Source organism: Pollachius pollachius (assembly GCF_949987615.1).
Source record: "Pollachius pollachius genome assembly, chromosome: 17".
NCBI classification, from domain to species: Eukaryota; Metazoa; Chordata; class Actinopteri; order Gadiformes; family Gadidae; genus Pollachius; species Pollachius pollachius.
The window spans coordinates 5164206-5184209 of record NC_136950.1 but is presented as its reverse complement, the minus strand read 5'-3'; the positions used below and the strand labels follow the sequence as shown (position 1 = coordinate 5184209).

At 47.1% G+C, this 20004-nt stretch overlaps 1 protein-coding gene across 7 annotated transcripts in view; it reads left to right on the top strand.

The window, feature by feature from the left end:
- The first annotated feature begins 6265 nt into the window (after window positions 1-6265).
- The window catches only part of rreb1a (ras responsive element binding protein 1a), a 50467-nt gene continuing 36728 nt past the window's right edge, over window positions 6266-20004 (top strand). For all 7 annotated transcript variants that reach the window (XM_079754766.1, XM_079754767.1, XM_079754765.1 and 4 more), the window contains exon 1: window positions 6266-6618. In XM_079754766.1, the coding sequence (XP_079610892.1) occupies window positions 6579-6618 (40 nt within the window). In that variant the 5' untranslated portion in view covers window positions 6266-6578. The remainder of the gene's footprint in view (window positions 6619-20004) is intronic.

The following is a 20004-nucleotide window of genomic DNA, read 5'->3' as shown; positions in this document are numbered from 1 at the left end:
TGTAAGCTGTGACACAACTCGGGCTCTGACGACCCTGGAAAGCTCCCCCATCCTTCAGCCACGCCTTCCGACGTCCTTTGACGGACAGTGCAGTGGGCACGAGGCGTAAGTGTTTTCTGACTGACTGTTTTGGGCTGATTAGTTCTGACTGAGGGGTTCCTACTGATTGGTTCTGACTGACTTGTTTTTTACTAGTTCTTACTGACTGGTTTTGACTTGCTAGTTCTGACTGACATGCTCTGAGTGACATGGTTATGACTGGTTCTGATGGTTTTCTCACTGACTGTGTCGGGTTGACTGGTTCTGACTGAGTGGTTCCTACTGATTGGTTCTGACTGACTTGTTTTTACTGACTAGTTTGGATTGGTTCCTGCCGACTGTTTCTTGTTGACTGTTGTTCTTTTTGAGGGGTTCTGACTGAATGGTTCTGATTGGCCGACTGGTTCTAGATGGCCGTTATTCTACATGATGATTAGGCTTGATTGGTTTACGTAGCTGTTTAAGATTGTTCATTTTGAGCCTACGACTAGACTACTACAACATAAAAAACAAATTAAAACTTTTCATTTGGTTATGTTAAACTCTAAAGATAATTTGCAGATCAAAAAATCCTTTCACATTATGGATTAAACAAATGTGTTTTGTGTGTACAGCCACATATTTAACTTGCACGCATTGCCAAGCAGAAATACACATGGACGGACCCACAGACAGGTGCTAGAGCTAGACCCATCAGACAAGACCACGGACAAGGCACGAGGCGGACGGACAGGACAGAGAGGCAAAGGGACAGGGCAGTCCATCCAATCCAAAGGCACTCCAGCATCGTCAGCTATGTGGCTCTCTAGTCATCTGATCAAGGGGGATTCATGTTACCTACGCCACACTGCAAACTCCCTCTCTCTGTCTCTTCCCCTTAGCCCTTCTCTTTTCTCCCTCCTCACATTCCATCCTTTCTTCAACTCCTCCTCTTAGTTCTCCCTCGTTTCCTTCCTCCAGGCCCCTCTCTCAGTCTCTATCTATCCGACCTAATCCTAGTGTTACTCTCCAGGTTTGCTTAAATGAGTGTTGCCCTGACAACGTTATTAGTGCTGCGAAACGCTGACTTGTAGTGTTATGGTACACGACAAACTGCCCAGAACAACTCCCTGGAACCTGTCTACTTGAGAAGCAATTGGAGTGGCACTTTTGCCTGTGGGCAGTGTAGCAGCGATAACACTGTAATAACTTCCTGCTCAAATATTCTAACTTTTATCTCTTCATCTGTCTTGCTCTTCTCCTCTCTCTCCTGTTTCTGCTTGTAAGCTGGCCACAACTTTACAATCAGACTCCTCTGTCCGTTAAATTTCCTTCAAATCGTTTTTCCTCTCTCTGTCTCTCTCTCTCTCTCTCTCTCTCTCTCTCTAACTCTAACTCTAACTCTCTCTCTCTCTCTCTCTCTCTCTCTAACTCTCTCTTTCTCTCTCTCTCTAACTCTAACTCTCTCTCTCTCTAACTCTCTCTCTCTCTCTCTCTTTAACTCTAACTCTCTCTCTCTCTCTCTCTAACTCTAACTCTCTCTCTCTCTCTCTTTAACTCTAACTCTCTCTCTCTCTCTATCTCTCTCTCTCTCTCTCTCTCTCTCTCTCTCTCTCTCTCTGTCTCTCAATCAGGGAACTTTGTTCCCTGATTGCGGCCCAGGTACCATTCAAGGCCCAGGCAGGAGAGGAGGGTTTGGCCTGGGGGTGGATGAGCCTGGGGGTGGATGAGCCTGGGGGTGGACGAGCCTGGGGGTGGATGAGCCGAGCACAAGGCACTGATCCACAACTGTACTGTTGTTCAATTGTCCTTAATATACATATTTTACATGATTTAGGACAGACCGGCAGACTGGCAGGCAGCCCCTATCAGACAAACAGACATATATATATATATAGATAGATAGATAGATAGATAGATAGATAGATAGATAGATAGATAGATAGATAGATAGATTGCACACATCCTCCATAATGTAAATATTGTGTATTTAGAGTGTATCTTTATTTCAAATGTTTATACGAGATACTGTAGTTTTTGTAATTTTTATAATATTGCACATTTTACTTTTTATAGTGCTTTTATAGTATAACAACTTTTATAGTATAACATTTGATATGCATATCCCCCCCACCCACCCACCCACCACTGGCATAACAGGTAAGGAGAGTATCGCCGGCAGCACAGCAGCGCAACCCTTTAACTGTGTGTGTGGGGGGGGGGGATCTCCAAAACTTTGATCAAAGTTCACAGCAGAGCAGCCCCGTGCTCAGCTACTGCCTAACTGTAGGATGGTTACATAAATGAGCCACCATCATAAAGATGTACCCACACACACACACGCACGCATGCACCACCCGGACAAAACATGTTAGATAAGATGGCTTTTATTATTCCCAGAGTGGAAATTTGGGATATGTTACATCTATTCGAGAAAGAAATGCAATTGCCGGTGGACACATTTCCTCGTAAACTATGAGACAACAAGTCTCATAGTGTGTGTGTACACAGAGGCAGATTAGTTTCAATACTGGTCCAACTACAGAGGGAGGCGTGTGTTAAAGTCCTTTACACTGAGGTAGAAGAAGCTTCATGCGTGCGCCCTGCAAGCCTATAGCTGATGTTCAATGGACCTTACTCCCGCCGCTCCGCTATCTCTCTGCCACCCCCCCTTATCTTCGCCTACACCCACCCCCAAACACGCACTGAGCAGTGTGCGTGAGGTTTAAAAGCTGTGTGCGCAGCATATTCGGAGGCTGTTGCACATCCATGGACAAGTAATTTCTTTGAGCCGCCTCACACTTTCTCTGCCACCTCCAGCAACACACGGCAGAGAAGGCAGCAACAACTGCTCCCTACAAATCATCCGTCACCATTACAAACAGGTTTTCTGCCCTCCCAAGCTCCTCCGCTGCTGCCCCATCCCCTCCCCCCATAACCCCCACCCTTTCTTATCTTCTGGGCGGTGCTCACTCCAGAGCACATGTTGAAGCGTCGAACTTGCTACATCTCTCTCTCTCGCCCTCTGTCTTTGTCACTCTTTGTCTAACTCACTCTCTCTCCAAATAAAAACAACACGCATTCGTTCGTTATTGGCGATTTCACCACAAGAGCTGATCATTAAAAAAAAGTTGAACGCCCGCCCTGTTTTCTGCGTTAGCGCGTATGAATGGCGAGAGGAGAGTGAAAATAGGCGAGTGAGTTCCTCCTTCTTTTTTTTTTTTTTTCATCGAACAGTGAAGAGAGAGAGAGAGAGAGAGAGAGAGAGAGAGGGATAGAGAGAGAGAGGGGGGAGAGAGAGAGAGAGAGAGAGAGAGAGAGAGAGAGAGAGAGAGAGAGAGAGAGAGAGAGCGCACCATGTGCTTGTCATCCCCCACACCACCGACAGGTGTTGGTCTCATGTGACTGCCCCGTTTGCCTGCCTGGATAACTCTCCAATGGAGGAGGAGGAGGAGGAGGAGGAGGAAACCAGCTCTTGTAACGTTTCATCAACAACTGCGTTGACTTATGGACGGTGAAACCGGCGTAGCCTATCGGGACGTCTCGTTTAAAGGGGGTTTGCGTGCGCAAACGCACGTTTTGCAACGGCAACGTTTAAACTCCATCTTGAGTTAGAGATGCCTCGCCTCCTCCACTGACATGGATGAATCCACCCTTTTGTTGCTGGCGAAGTAGCGATAGTTTGCTCCTTGGCAACGGCTTGGGAGCCATGGTTACGGTCTAATAAATAACATCACACACTCGCCAACTTCGTCGTTGTCGAGGCCGTCAATGGAATCGAGAGGCGATGCTACTTTTTGTGGTCTGTTGACCGTTAGAAAAAAACATTAACCCCCCCCCCCCACCAATTTTTAAATTAACCATTATTGCTATTCCGCTAATTATCTTCAACAACTAACATATTTTTCTAGAGCCAATGAAAAGTAAGAATTGGTGTAGGCCTACCACATAATGTGTTATCTTTGTTTTATGAAATGATCTTTAATAACAAAACAAGATGAACGCATGTCAACATGCATCTGGATGAACAGACCCAGTCCGGTTCAAAGGGTCCTAGCAGGGGGTCGTAGTGCTGGCCTATGCCTGTATGATGTGAATTTACAGCCGCTCCTTGAGGACTTTTAAACACTGATAGGATTAGAAATGTAATGCCATTACGTATGGTTGTCACCATCCTCCTCATCACTGCCCACTTAAAGATATAGTGTTTAGAATTGAGTGGCATCTAGCAGAATGGATTAAGCAGAATTCAAGCATAATATTCATGACTATGTTTGAATGAGTGCATAATCCCATGAAAATAAAAATGGTTGTGTTTTGTTTACTTAAAATTAGCCCTTTCAATGAATGGCTCCTCTTTCATGGAGGCTTCATGATACACGAATATATACCAAAACCTAATGACTTGTAGACCATGACTTTGCCTTGGATGTTTTGGCACCTTACATGCCCTTACAGGCCACCGTAGTTTATCTTACCTCATGGGAAAGGGGGGGGGGGGGGGGGGGGGGGGTATACAGTTGGTAGTAATCTGCAGCCTCTCCGCTAGATGCCATCAACCCATCAACACTTCAGCTTTAAGACACCAGGGTCTACAGCTTCAAAAATGGTTGTGACCAAAAGCTTACTCTCCATTTAATGGAGAGTAAGCTTACATTACCAGAAGTATAATATGTAATTTCATTCATATAAATGTAGCTATGTCTGCCTTACGTGGTCGGGAAATTTTAGAAGAGGGACCCATGTTATCTGTTGTTAAGCTGCACTCGTGGCTGGCTATAGATGTTTGTGTGTCCATCTCTTCCCTCCACTGGGAGAGGGCCGAGATGGACACACAAAATGGAGAATTTAGCTCTGAATTGAAGTTTAAAGACTCAGTGCATTTGTAGTTTAAAGGTTGGATGGTTGCACACACACACACACACACACACACACACACACACACACACACACACACACACACACACACACACACACACCCAGTCCAACAACAGCATCTGTGAATGTGTCTTAGTTAAAACAACAAAGACCAATTTTTTTCACTAACAAACATTAATTAGGCCTAATTATATTTCATGGATTTAACAGCCAACCAGAAAGAAGCATATACCCCTACAAGCTGATGAGCTATTTATTTATTCATTTGCAGAGGACCTATTTGTTGAGCTTGAGGCCAAACCATTTCCCATTTACTCTACCCCGCCTTCTCCTTCATCCTGGTAGGCCAAGCAACAGGCGGAGGCAGCCGGTGAGAGGGACTCTTCCTGCCCGGCTCTTGCTGCTCTGCTTGCAGCCGGCGCCCGGAGGGGAGGGGATGGGAGGGGAGCTGGGTGTCTGCTCCTCTCCGCCAGTGGTTGATGAGATGGGGCTGGGAGGGGTCTGTATCTGGAGATGGGGGCATGGAGGAATGTGAGAGTTAATATGCCTGCCCGGCAGTAAGCAGCAGCAGCGGGCAAGAGAGTCGAAATGAAGTGTAATAAAATACAAGTTTAAAGTGCGCATATGAGTTTATGCGCCGATCGTATGTTTTGTTTTTCCATTCGCATGATCCCACATTTCATCGTGCTCAAAACAAGTAACTTGTACTCTTAACGTGTCCTCATAAGTTTTATGTGGTGAAGTACGCCTATTTATATCCTTTAAGGCACACCACATCCTCGTGGGTCTCCTGATGGCTAATAACTTGAGCACCGCAGCCTTTTACAAAGAACTCTCGCAGTGGGAAGGGGACTCGTGTTTAGCGAGGCTCGCCCGGAAACGCACGACAGTGTGGCGTGGCGTCCGAAAGGTAAACACGCGAGAAAAAAAAAGGTGATGGAATTTGCCCAAGAGTTTTAATTTCGAACAAAACTTATTTTTTGATCGTCGTTGGGATTGAGAGATCGGGAAGAAGTGTGTAAAGAGAGAGAGAGAGAGAGAGAGAGAGAGGGAGAGATAGAGAGAGAGAGAGAGAGAGAGAGAAAAAAAAATAAGGGACAGATCGAGGGTACCAGCAGCCCGCAGTTAGACCCCCCCCCCCTACACACACACACACACACACGCACACTAACACACATTGCTAAAATATAAAAAAAAAAAATCGTTCCCCCTCCCTTTCCTCCTCCCAGCAGCGCCCAGAGACAGAGATGCTTGCAGGCTACAGTCCAGTTCGCCAGCCTCTCACCACATCCCCTAGGAGACTGGCAGGAGCCGACACGTGATGCGCTTTACTTATCAGGTTTAGGAGAGAGAGCCAGAGAGAGAGAGAGAGAGAGAGAGGAGAGAGCTGCGCGCTGGGAGCCCGGGGAGGAAAGCAAATTAAAAAAATAAATACATCTATCTTTTTTTTTCGTCCTCTCGTCTCCCCTCGACGTCTCTTTCCTCTTCGTCTTCCTAATCCGGTTTCCCGGAGAGAGGGTAGAGGAAAGAGGAGACGCCGACAAAGTTTGTCGAACTTTGCACATCCTTCGAAACGCCATTTTGAGTCGTCCTCTCTCCGGAACAACTTTACAGCTTTTTTTTTTTCTTCGACTAGTCCATCATCACTAGTCAACATCACCACCATCATCATCACCACGACGATGTCTCGGCGTAAGCAACCCAACCCCAACAAAGTCAAACGTAAGTGGCAAACGTATTTATTGTCCCCTACTCTCCTGTTCCCTCATCCTCCAGTAAGTCTCTAAAGAGTTGTTCGGATGTGTAGCTGGTAAACCCAACTTTGACAGCAGTGGGGAGTAGAGTTGTCGAGGATTAGTTTGGCTTGGGGAGGGTCGACAGCGAGGCATTTCGCCTGCCTTGTGCTTCCTACTTTAGCTGATGCTCATCCATGCAGCGTCTCAAGCGGCGGAATTTGAGCCGAGTCTCTTCCTCATTCGCGACACTCTGCCTGTCTCTCTCTCTCCGCCTGTCTCTCTTTCCCCTTCCACGACAAGCTTCATTAACCGAGTGTCGTTTCGTGTTGGTACTATTGCTGTGATCGTGTCGGTTCATGATGTGTGGGGGTTGAGGATAGGGGGGGATGGTTTGGGGTTCAAAGTCTACTGGCGACCCTGGAGTGGAGCATCCGTATCTCGGTGCACTTTGGTCCGAGCCTCGCTGCTGCTGCTCTACTAGTGGCCATGTGTTGCCATAGCCTGCTGTGCTAAGCTACAAGATGACCTTGTGGAGAAACATTTTAGAAAGTTACTGGGTCGTCCCAGGAGCACATTCGGGTCTCATTCGACATGTCGTTTAGTTCGAATCGCTCGATCAGATCGTTGGGGAGTGTGTTTTTAAGAGCCGCTCCGGGGGAGGCCCTCGTAGAGTTGTTCATCTCCCAGCCAGTTCACCACATCATCGACGTGACGCCTGTTGCATCCACCTCCCCCCACGGCTCCGGCAAAGCCACGGCTCAATGCTGCTTTCGACGTCATCCAGCAAATCAATTGCAATCAAAACGCTGTATTTAATAAAGTGTTATTGTTTTTTTTTTAATGTTGACATCTTGAATTACTTGGAAAAACTTCAGTTTAGTTTTAAAAACCAGTAGGTGATGATGACTTTTCGGTCTCTGGGTTTACCGTACTCGCTTATCGCTTATTCCCCTGTCAATAATCCACTGGTTTATCGTTTGTAAAGTAAGTTCGGAATTGTTTGGAGTTGCTGGAGAGGTGATGAGGGGCTTGCTGCTCGGTCGCCGAGGGAACGGCAACGTTGCACGAGCTGGTTAGATAATGGTTGCTAGGCATTTTTTTTCTTTTTTCCTCCCTCTTCCTCCCTCTGGCTTCCCTGCTCTCTCCCCTGCCGACGACTATACAGGGTGTAACCCTCGTCTGTGTCGGAACTTTTACCCCGACCCAGCGTTGTTTAGGGATGCTATTCTTGCAACCTGTTGCTCTCTATACTCAAAACTACCCCCCCCCCCCCCCCATATAATTACACGACCGCATAGTTTGATCCAATATGGTAACTGTTGGAAGATAACTTTTCCATATCATCTGTTGGGGGTTATATTTTTTCCTCATTTCCTTCTTGAGCCTATCCTCCTCTGCTTTCCTCCTCTCGGCGGAGGCAGGGAGGAGAGAGAGAGAGAGAGAGAGAGAGAGAGAGAGAGAGAGAGAGAGAGCAGTTCACATTCCATTACGAAATTCTACACTGTGGACGAGCGAGGCCCTCGGCGAGAGGCTCTGCTCGCTCCCCGCTCTGCGACGCATGCATCCTACTCTTTAGTCATATAGAAAAGTGTCTGCATCCTACTCTTTATTCCTATATTAAAGTGTCTGCCTCCTACTCTTTAGTTATATAGAAAAGGGTCTGAAGAATACATCCCTAAATGAACACACAGCAACAACAAGGTGACTGCCTTCATGGGTGCAAATTAACCATTTACACTAGGGTGGCTGTGGGTGTGGACTTTGTCTTGGGTGCGTTCCTACACAGAACGTGTTTTTATTTTTTTTATTTGTATGAACTCTCATCTTCCATCATTTGACACGGGTGGGAATGGCCTGCCTCTGCGAGTGCGTTCCCTGTGTCTACTAGGTCAAAGTCTTGGTCTGTTAGATGTGTGTGGGGGCCAGAGGGTGTAGCCCCATTTGTCCGGTTACTTTTTAAATGGACTATCTCTATATATAATTTGTTGTAGCAAGATGGAAGGTAAAACAGGACCTTTTGATAATTGAAATAGCTAGCATAAGAGGAAACACAAATGTCACTCAACTTGAAGTAAAGTATTTCGTGTTTTAAAGTTTAATCCATACGTGAGGGCATTTAATTTGTCACCACACCAGGGTGATTTTACCTGTTCTGTGTAGTCCTGTGATGCAACTGCTAGCTGGATGTGGTTAAGTAGCACAGCATTTGCATAGGCAAGGCATTTGAATTGATGGATGGGCAATAGGGGCACGTTGACACAATGAGCATCCAAAAAAGCTCAGAGGAAAACAAGTCTGGAGCACCCTGCATTGTTGCGGGTTGGAGATGTGGTAGAAAACAGCATGTTACGACGGAGTGGTAACTACATCACTGCCGGCACTATTCTGTGCTGCCAATTCTGTGTGCATTTATATCACTCCTCATTTCGGATCATTGATGTGAGAGGAATCTATGAACTCATTTAGAGTGTCAGATTCCAGTGTGAATATCTACCTGTGCATCCCTACTGACTTGGATATAAACATTTAGCGGTTTGTGTATGTGTGTGTTTGTGCTTACTATATACGGAGCAGTGGGACATGTGTTTTGTCTACAGGGAGAGCCATGTAGTAGGCTAATTAAAAGCTCTTCTCCTCCCTATGAGACCATTGTGTTCACATTAGCCTCTTTAGCCCCATCCTCCCTCCCCCTCCTTCACAATTGATTCCCTGGGTTTCAGTCATCATAACGTGACGATCCTTTAGTCATCAAGCACTTAAACAACCACCTGAAACAGTAGTTTCTTTCTTTCTTTCTTTCTTTCTTTCTTTCTTTCTTTCTTTCTTTCTTTCTTTCTTTCTTTCTTTCTTTCTCTTTCTCTCTCTCTCTTTCTCTCGTCTGTTGCTGTACTCAGCATGCTGCCTGTTGTAAATGTGTGGCAACACGTTTAGGGGTAATGCTTACAGTTTTAAATAATGAGTATAAAGCACATCATTTATTAAGAGGTCCCTCTCCATCCCCTCAACCTTTTCTTATTTTGGCTGTGTAGCCGATATCGGCTTGAAGGCCGGTTTGTCTCTGCATTTCCAAAAAAATGCTAATAATGGTTTCAATAAATCAAAAGAAAATACATACCTTTTGAACTTTACAAATGGGTTATTTATGTTTATTAAATCAGTAGACGGCGTTAAAGGGCTTCGGCTGAAGTTAAAGTGCAGTTTGTCTAGCCTCTTACCCAAATCCGACTTTGAATGAAGAGGATAATTGAGCACAAGTTGATTATAACTTGTAGCGCGGTGGCTACATCTAATTGTGGGCATTTCTTATTACCCCCTGAGGTCCCGCCAACAGCCTAGCCTAAACGATGCCCCATCCCCCCTCCACCTTAAGATCCAGAGATGGGTTGATGGGCTCTCTCTCTCTCTCTCTTTCTTCCCCCCCCCCCCCTCCCCCTCCCTATTGCTGCCCACTAACTATATATAGACCCGCCTTTTTTTAGATAAGATTATGTTCCTACTCCCCACCCCACTGGCCAGTAAGGAGGGATGGGCAGCTGTGGATGTGAAGAGTTAAGAAAGGTGTGGAGACAGTGAGCGGGAGGGAGGGAGGGAGGGAGGGAGGGAGAGGGAAGCAGAGCAGAGGAGAGGGGAGAAGAGAAGGAGGAGTGTAAGCTCTCCAACTGTTGGGAAAGAAAAGAGGTGAGCGGGAGGGGGAGGGGTGGGGGGTGTGGCCTGGGAGGTTACAGTCAACACCCCTTCTGTACCTCCCACTGGCCCGCAACCATCCAGGTGAACACACACACACACACACACACACATATCCCCCCCCAACAGTGGCTCTTTAACCGTCTCACCGTGTAGTCTTTACACCCCACAATGAAGCAGCTCTTTGATGAGGCCACAGATATTTACAGTTGCATGGCTCCTTCCTATTACATCATCTGCCCGGTAGAGAAAACGTCTCAGGCCAAGTGCAGCCAAACTTGATCAAGACAAGAGTTTCCATGCAAATACAGGGAAGACTTATGGGGGATGTGGTGTTAACTTAACCTGTCCGACAGGTTTCTGATTACATGGTTACAACATGGAGGCCCGGCGTTTAATGGGACCATGTCAACTTCTGCAAGAGGATAGAGAGAGAGAGAGAGAGAGAGAGAGAGAGAGAGAGAGAGAGAGAGAGAGAGAAGAGAGAGAGAGAGAGAAGAGAGAGAGAGAGAGAGAGAGAGAGAGAGAGAGAGAGAGAGAGAGAGAGAGAGAGAGAGAGAGAGAGAGAGAGAGAGGTCATTCGCTAAGGCGTTGAAATATATTATATGATCACTGATGATTCATGCCACACTTGTTCTCGCACGTCCTGGTTTCTAAAACCAAAGCCTAATGATGATGAATGGGTTTAGCTGGACGGTTAGGGCCCCCCCCTCCTCCAATAGGAAGAGCACTAGTTGTAGTAGATAGTCATAGCGCTTGAAGGAGGCTATATAAGCGTGAAGGTAGTGAGCATAAAGGTATGAATTGCACCAGATAACACTATTGACCAGCCCCCGGACCGTTATATTTACCATCTCTCTTGTTTTTATTCCTGTTTGGAATCATTTAAGAGTTCCATGAACTTTGCCTTTGGAACCTTCCATTCTCCCCCCCCCCCCCCCCCATTCCCTCCCTCATCGCCTGGTGCTTATCCAGAAGGAAGAGGCTAGACTCCTGGTTAATTTTTACCTCGTTCACCATGGGTACGGCCGACCCGGCTGCTAGCTAGCTATCGTGTTGTTTAGCCTTGCTCCATTTCAAAGACTCGTAGCAGTGGCTAGTAAAAAGGGCCAGACATAACGACCCGGCGGTGCTAAAGCTTAGCCGCGTTGAAAAGTACAAAGGGACCATGTTGGAGGTGTCTCTGCTCTACGTGTGACTCCCAGAGCTCTGGTGTGAGAGAGAGAGAGAGAGAGAGAGAGAGAGAGAGAGAGAGAGAGAGAGAGAGAGAGAGAGAGAGAGAGAGAGAGAGAGAGAGGAGAGAGAGAGAGAGAGAGAGAGAGAGAGAGAGAGAGGAGGAGAGAGAGAGAGAGAGAGAAGAGAGACGAGCCATCGGGGAGGAGTGAAATATGAGACATGCTAAAAGTTGCTAAAGTAGGACACACATACACACATCAAATGTTGATGGACATGCATGCACCCTTGTGTATTTGGGATAGCATAACACACATGGACAAATATATTGGCCTGCACATGTATGCACTGGTAAACATGTGGACTCAAATACATGCTTGCTGAAAAAAATACGCACACCCCAAAGCCCACCATGTCTGCCCTGTGGTCTCTGGCCGGTGTGTTAATTTTAGGTCCAGTGTGGAGAGGCTGCCTGGTCATAAGCATGCATGCGCACACACACACACACACACTCTTCCATCTGTGGTGGCGGTTCATAGTGTATATTTTTAGCTCTGTGTGTTATTTGTGCTAGCGTCACCTTGTTTTTTTAATCCAGCGAATCATCAAACACACCGTCCACGTATTGAAAGGGCCCCGTGTTAAAAATGGCGTTTTGCCTCATCACGCGGTGAGGATGATTCACCGCTGTGGCAGCACAGGGAGTGCAGGTGAGCCTGTCGCCTGCTGGCCCCACGTGTCACTGGAGTCAGGGACACGGGCACCGGCAGGTAAACCCAGGACTCGCGGGTGGCTATCTTTACCGGGGTATATTAGGGGATGGAGAAAATAGAAGGTGGGTTTTTGTTGCAGGGGGATGAAGGTTGCAGGCTGTCGGGCGAGTGGAGGAATGAGCCGAGTGCATAGTGCTGGGCGGTAGGAGGGGCCGCGCTGAGCACACTGCAACTTAAACATCATCTCTAGGCTAGACCTGTTGTATTGGATGCCAATTGCTGTGTGTGTGTGTGTGTGTGTGAGTGAGTGGGTGTGGGTGTGGTGAGAGTGTCTTGCTGATAAGCAGCTTGGAGCAAACTACCGCCGCTTGGAAGAGTGATAGCTGACACACACACACACACACACGCACACGCACATGCACACGCGCAGACTCAAACACACACGCAAATACATACACACACAGGCCTACGTGTCTTGATCCCAGTGTTTTTTTTCCTCTTTCTCCCACCTCTTACACATACGTGCACGAATGCACACACACGCAAACGCACACAGCTACCTTCACCCTTTAAGCAGTCTGTGGCAAATAGAGCTGGTATTTACTGTGAGTCCAAAGTCTAACTACTCAACTGGCTGCGCTGTGAAAGAATGCCCCAACGGTGGGGTGGGGTTGTGTGTGTTGGGAGGAGGAGGAGGAGGTGGGGAGGATGAAAGGAGAGGAGGTAAAATGAGTTGAAGGAGGACATCTCATGGGTCAAATTTGGAGGACATCTTCTTTCTAGATGTTGTTGTCAAAACACAGTTTGGACTCTTGTAAGAATGTAGATGCGGAGAGGAGAGAAGTCATTGGTTTGAGGAGGAGGAGGCTGTAGGCTGTGTGGGAGGTCTTAAAGAACTGGAGGAGAAAGAGGAGGAGACAGGGAATGGTGGTTGGGGGGAGGGGGAGGGGGAGAGACAGGAAGTGATGCAGCCTCTTGGTCGAGAGGAGAGCAAGGAAGTGAAGAAACAATGGCCTTTCTCCCAATCGTGTGTGTGTGTGTGTGTGTGTGTGTGTGTGTGTGTGTGTGTGTGTGTGTGTGTGTGTGTGTGTGTGTGTGTGTGTGTGTGTGTGTGTGTGTATTTATTTTTATGATGTTCGGCCAAATTTCCTTTACCTGTCCCTTCTTTGTACAAAATAAAAAACGAGATGGAGAGCCAAGTGTACAAAAAAAGACAAGTTGGTATCTTCCACATAGTAACCGATCTATTATGTCTGGAACAGAACACGTTCAATGTTTCTTCCAAGTGATAGAAGAGGAAACAAACACTGCTAACGGTCCTTTTCCTCGTAATTTCTTTGATTTGATACATGAAATTTGACAACATGTTTTGTGATGACTGTCAAAGCAAATAGAAGAGTCTGTTTTCAGGGCCGGACTAATTGGAGTGTACATAACAGTGTGTGGTGTTTAGCGTTGGGTTAGTCCCTTGTTATCTGCTGTTGCCTGATGCGCTCTGTGCTGTGCATGGTTTGAACAAACTGAATTAATTTTCCACCCTTTGATCTTGGTAAATGATTTCAAGCAAATGTTGGATCCTTTTTTTTTATAAGTGATGAGTGAACTGCTGAGTTAACCAAGAAGAAATCACTGATGTAACTGCCACACGCGGCCGCTACGAATGGAACCTTCCATCTTGGGCCCTAGTCCTCCGTGTGACTTGGTACTTCCCGTTACTTGGCAAAGTCCGCTATCAGCGTAGACGAAATGTAACCAACAACTAGGCCATGCAGGGGCGAGCTCCACATGAGGGAGACAGTGGAGGTTGCAACACTTGGTTCCAAACCTCCCCTACCATTCTAATGTTTCCATTCTGCTTTACTTTTCCCCATCTATCTTGTCGTCATCCCCCTGGTTCTCATTCTCTCTCTCTCTACCGCTCTCTCTCACTCTCTCTTGCGCTCTCTCGCTCTCTCTCTTTTTCTCTCTCTCTCTCTCTCTGTCTCTCTTGCTCCCTCAATCTCGCTCTCTTTATTTCTCTGTCTCGCTCCACCTCACTCTATCATCTGCCTTCTCCCTCCCTCCCTGTATCCTTTCTTGCTGACTTTACTCTTTTGGTCAGATGGCTGTTGAGTTGCTCTGCTGCTCAGCACTGGGAGGACTAAGCGTGTGTGTTTGGTGTATTTTTATGTGTGGTTGGGGGGGGAGTGAGTGTGTGTGTGTGTGTGTGTGTGTGTGTGTCTGGACAGGGGGTGGGGACACCTACTCAGACAGCACGTGTTGCTTTACCAGAGTGAGGAAGACACCGTTACATTATACGAATTAAGCAACTGTTCGCTGTCTGTGCGTGCACAGACAGTGAACATTGAGGAAGGTTGATCTTTAAGACTTTAGTATCCGAGTGGATGAGCTTTCAGTTGACCCTGTCCGCGGAGCTGGGCTGGGCGGTAACTGTCTCCCCCCGGCCCACTGATACAGGCCCCTGGCCCCCATTTTGTTTGGTCTTGTTGGCTTTGCTCACAGAGGAAATGTTAACAAAAATAGTAAGTTATACATAATGCAATTGTGGGTGTTTCATTTATACACCACTTGAATTTTTACTGATTACAATTAAAAGGTGAGTTCACTAGATGTATTTGTGCTCTCTTGAGGTCATTTAGGATTGAAGGAACAGATGAGATGAGTGAAGGTATTTCATGTTTTGAGAGAAGTCGACAATGACAATTTGATTGTGCCACTAGCAAGAGGCAAGCAAATTAGCAGTTCGGCAACTGGGAAGATCCAACTGAAATATTGTCAGTTGCCGTTTCATGTGTTTTGTTGACTTTGTTTTTCTTTCAAGGAGGCAGCTCAGACAACTGTAAATATCTGCCATAGCAATACCAATTCTACACCAAGACTTTTAGCCTCAGTGCTAATTCTCATTAGAAAGACTGAAGAGTGCATTCTGGTTAAAGATGCTTGTGATGTCATGTGGGCAGAATGAAGGAGGGGAGGAGAAATGTGCCGATTGGCTGGTGATACTAATGCTATTAGCATCCTGGAGGAGTGATGCTTGGCAACAGCCTGTGTGACCCTCTCAAAACCTATTCACCATTTTGAGCAACCATAGTAATAACAATAGTAAGGAAGTTGACAAAACAGTTCTAAATATCTGGAAAAAGGATATAAACTTATATAGCAACAACAAAATAGAAAAACAAATTCTTGAGCGATGTTTCCCTCAAGGGCTGTCTTGATGGAAATTTAATATTATAGTGGTGGCAAAACATTTCGATTTGGTTTTGTTTTTCTGCACGGACTGTTATATTAGCTGTGTTAAGTAGCCTTGTGTTATTGAATCATATTTGGTGTTATCAGGGCCGCAGCATACAAATGGGGCTAACAGACTCTGACCACATCCTAATCCCCGTTAATCCCACTGTTAGCGAGCTGCAACTCCTTCCACACTCCATGCACAGCATCTTTCTCTCTCTCTGTCTGTCTCTGGATCTGTCGGTCTCTGTATCTGTCTCTCTCTCTCTGTCTGTCTCTGTGTCTATTTCTGTCCCTCTGTCTGTCTCTGTTTCTGTCCCCGTCTCTCTTTCTGTCCCTCTCTCTCTGTCTATGTCTGTCTCTCTCTCTGTCTCTGCGCCCCCCCCACACCCACCGTTCTATGTCTTCTCTGTCTCTCGATGTCTGTCTCTGTCTGTCTCACTCTCTGTCTCTCACTCTCGGTCTCTGTGGGTCTCTGTCTCCCCCTGTCAGCCTCGACCTCTCAAATAGTAACCTATGAATGAACACATTGAAAACTTTAAACCATTCTGTTGCTCAAAGGGGCAGTCGGTTCTGCACATGGTCAATCTGTTTCAGTCACATTACTGGAGTGCAATTTATACACATCAATCGATTTTGTTTGCATTATTAACCACATTTATTTTACACTAACAAAGTTTTTTGTGTTCACGTGAAGGTGTCCGTTGTTTGTTTTGCAAACACGAGACACACCTCGTTGCCATGGAGACCGTAGTACCAACATGACCCTAGACTTTTTTTCTTTCATTTACCCTTTTTCTCTCTCGCTCGCTCGCTCGCGTGCACACACACACACACACACACACACACACACACACACACACACACACACACACACACACACACACACACACACACACACACACACACACACACACACACACACACACACACACACACACACACACACACACAGTAGGAGTCAGATTGGTTCACCTGAGCATCTCTCTACTGTGTGTGTGTGTGTGTTGGGGGGGAGGTGGTCACAGAGGAAGGAGGGTATGGGGTGGGGGATGGGAGACGGTAGTCTGAGTAGTAGTAGTTTGAGGTGTCGTGTTAGTTGGGTCTCTCCCCTCCCCGACATAGAGCGAGGCCTAGCTCAGTCAGCGGTGTTTCTGGGGGTGGGAGGCTGTGAGCCACTGTATGTGAAGGGGTTCCTACCACGTGGCTTTACTTTGAGACGTTTTTCCTACTTCGTGTGAATTCCTGTCCGCCTCATGATTCATCAAGACTTTGCACCCAGTGGGAAAATATCATTTTCTTTCAGTTCAGTTTTGTGTGACTTTTGTTCTATCCCTTCTTCCTCCTTTTCTTATTCAGCTCTACAACTCACTCTTTCTCCTCATCTTTCCCTCCATCATTTTTTTCCTTCTCTCTGCCTCTCCCTCCCTCTCTTCTCTCCCCCCTCCCAATCTCACAGCTTCTCCCCTAACCCCCCTCCCCCCTCTCTCTACCTCTCCCCCCGCCCCTCTCCCTCTCCCTCCCTCCCTCCCCCGGTGTTTCAGCTGTTGTGGTCCCTCAGCAGAACTCGGGGGTGGAGTGGGGGGGTGTTTGTCGGTGGTGTTGCCTTCGAAGACACCCTCTGTGTTGTGGGATTCTCACGTGACCCCTGGAGGGCTGGGGGGGGGGGCCTGAGGCAGTGTCGGCGTGGGGCCTTCTGACCCTAGAGACTTGTTGGATGGGGATGCCTGCTTACATGTTTAACTCCGGGCCTCGGCTGCTGCTCATCGTGTGTGTGTGTGTGTGTGTGTGTGTGTGTGTGTGTGTGTGTGTGTGTGTGTGTGTGTGTGTGTGTGTGTGTGTGTGTGTGTGTGTGTGTGTGTGTGTGTGTGAAATCACCCTACACAACATCATCAGCAAGTCAGAGAGACCACAGAGTTCTCCTCCGCCAGAAGTAATTACAGTTAATAGGCGGTGCCCCGCACACACACGCACACACGCACGCAGAGACAGACAGTATCCTGCTCATCTAGGCCTGGTTATCATGATGACACACACACTGTGTCACAGCCCCGTTGCTCCGTCATCAGGTGCAAGGTGCTATGACACCTCATGGCGACTCCTCCTTCTCCTCGTTGTCATAGTGACCGACATAATCAGTCGTCCTGACCCCTGGTGCACTTGCCCTGTCAGTTTCACTTTCGTCTTTATCTTCATTACATGATAACAAAAATACAACAAAGTAAGGCAAGTTAATATAAGAAAAGTTTTTTTATGATGGTTAATGTTGATAGGAATGAAGGGAAACAGCCCTCTCCCTCGTCCCTCTTGGGGAGGGCCTTGTCCTCGTCTGAGATGGCGTACCTCGCTCGTCCGGATCCCACTGGAGATATGCTGTGTTGACAAAATAGTCCCGTCTCATCACCAGTCTGTCTTGTACTTCTGCTTTCTTTATCCAGTAGATTAAGTGTGGGTCTTTAGGAGTCTTTAGGTGGCCCTGGGGTGGTGGGGGGCTTTAGGTGTGTGTGTGTGTGTGTGTGTGTGTGTGTGTGTGTGTGTGTGTGTGTGTGTGTGTGTGTAGGGGGGGGGGTGTTAAGGTGTGTCCGTCCTGCACCATTGAGGTTTGTTAAAGACACATGCGTCCCATGGGAAAGTACCACACACACACACACACACACACACACACACACACACACACACACACACACACACACACACACACACACACACACACACACACACACACACAGGGTGGTTGTGTGTTGCCCTGCAGGCGAGAGGACACAAAGAGACTAAGTCTTTTCACTGGGCTGAAAACCTGCTCCTCACCCCACCCTACACACACACACACACCCACCAGCACACCTACAGCGCCCCTCGAAAAATAGGCGGCTGGTAAAGACACACACCATGTATAATTGTTTTCCTTTTTTCTCTCTTCCATTTTTTTGTCTTTCCATCGCCATTTCTCCTCCGCCTCCTTCATCACTTGCCTCCTTCCTGGTTCCCTCTGGTCTTCTTTTAATCTGTTCTCCTCTGCCCTTGTTGGCTCTCTCCTCTCTCCCCTTCCTCCTTCTTCTCCCTCTTTCCTCTCCTCTACTCTCACCCCCTCCTCCCCCCTCAGCTTTTCTTTCTCTTCCCCTCAATTTAACCCCTTTCCTTTTCTCTTCCTCCTCTTTTCGTTCCTGCTCTATGTCCTCCCCTCAATTCCTCCCCCTCTACTCTTCCACCTCCTCTCCTCCCTCTCCCCTCCTCAACCTCTCCACCTCTAGCCTCTTGAATCAGAAGTGGGTTCTGTTAATCTGATTCCAGGCCAGCCACATTTGGACTTTAAACCTAAGCGTTATGTAACAGTACAGTCTCTGGTTAAACCTCTCACACATTACCGGGCCCTCTGCTTCCACCACTTAATATGAAACCTAACTCGACATTTACTTATAGTTCCATTAACAAAGTCTGACTTTTTAACATGACCCCATGTTGAAAACATTTATTTTTGTAACCTGTCTCTGTCTTGGGACAGCGCGCTGGCCCTTTAAGGCGGCCGGCCTAGCCAACTCCAAGATACCGCCGAACTACCCCTCCATCAGCCCTGTGTGTGTGTGTGTGTTTGACATAGTTATCTTTCCTTCCTCCGAATGGAGACAAGGTCATAACAGGCCACACACACACACACACACACACACACACACACACACACACACACACACACACACACACACACACACACACACACACACACACACACACACACACACACACACAGAAATGCTGAGTTTGGAAGTCAGCATCCTTCTCCATTCTGTATCTCCCTGAAAGAAACAATCACCTTAAGAGAGAAGTGCAGACTCTAACGCGGACTCATTGCCAGACAAAGCATTGGGCTCCATTTTGATTTGATGTTTAGGCTCTGATGCTTCATCTGTTGGCTTCTGAATTTGTGTTTGAGGCTCTAAAATGGTTTCTAGGTGTGGTGATGGTTGGAAAGTGTATCTTGAGGGAAATTCAGCCTTCAGCTGTATCCCTCTTCAGCACACAACAACACACTGTACTAGTCTTTCCTATGTAGACCTTTGTAAAGAATGAGGAGAGATGGATGGCTCGGTAGATGGATGATTAGATGAATAAATTGACAAGTTGGTCCTGCCCGCAATTTAACAAAAATAGCTTTTTAAAGTAAGGTGTTAAACAGCTCTATCTCATTATTTGCTGTGGAGGAAACCTTCTGGTCCCTGTAGAGTGCTGCTTCCTGCTTCCTCTGCAGACAGGAAGTGAAGGATACAAAATTGTTGTTTCAGCCTCCACTAAGAACGAAAACTATGGCTTCTGGGAGACTCTAGGCCTGTGTGTGTGTGTGTGTGCGATGAAATGAAGTCTGGTTTATCTGTCATAAACACTAATGGAGAAGATGGGACATATCAGGCGTTAGTGGTGATGCGGCTAATATGCTAACATACAGCTACTCTCTGTTTTACTCTCTCTCTCTCACTCTCTCTGCTGGGCTGTCTCTAATGGGTGGGACTCGTGTGTGGTGATGGGAGGGTGAGATGCTGGGAGGATTGTGATTGGTCGTGGGCTTGGCCTTGTAC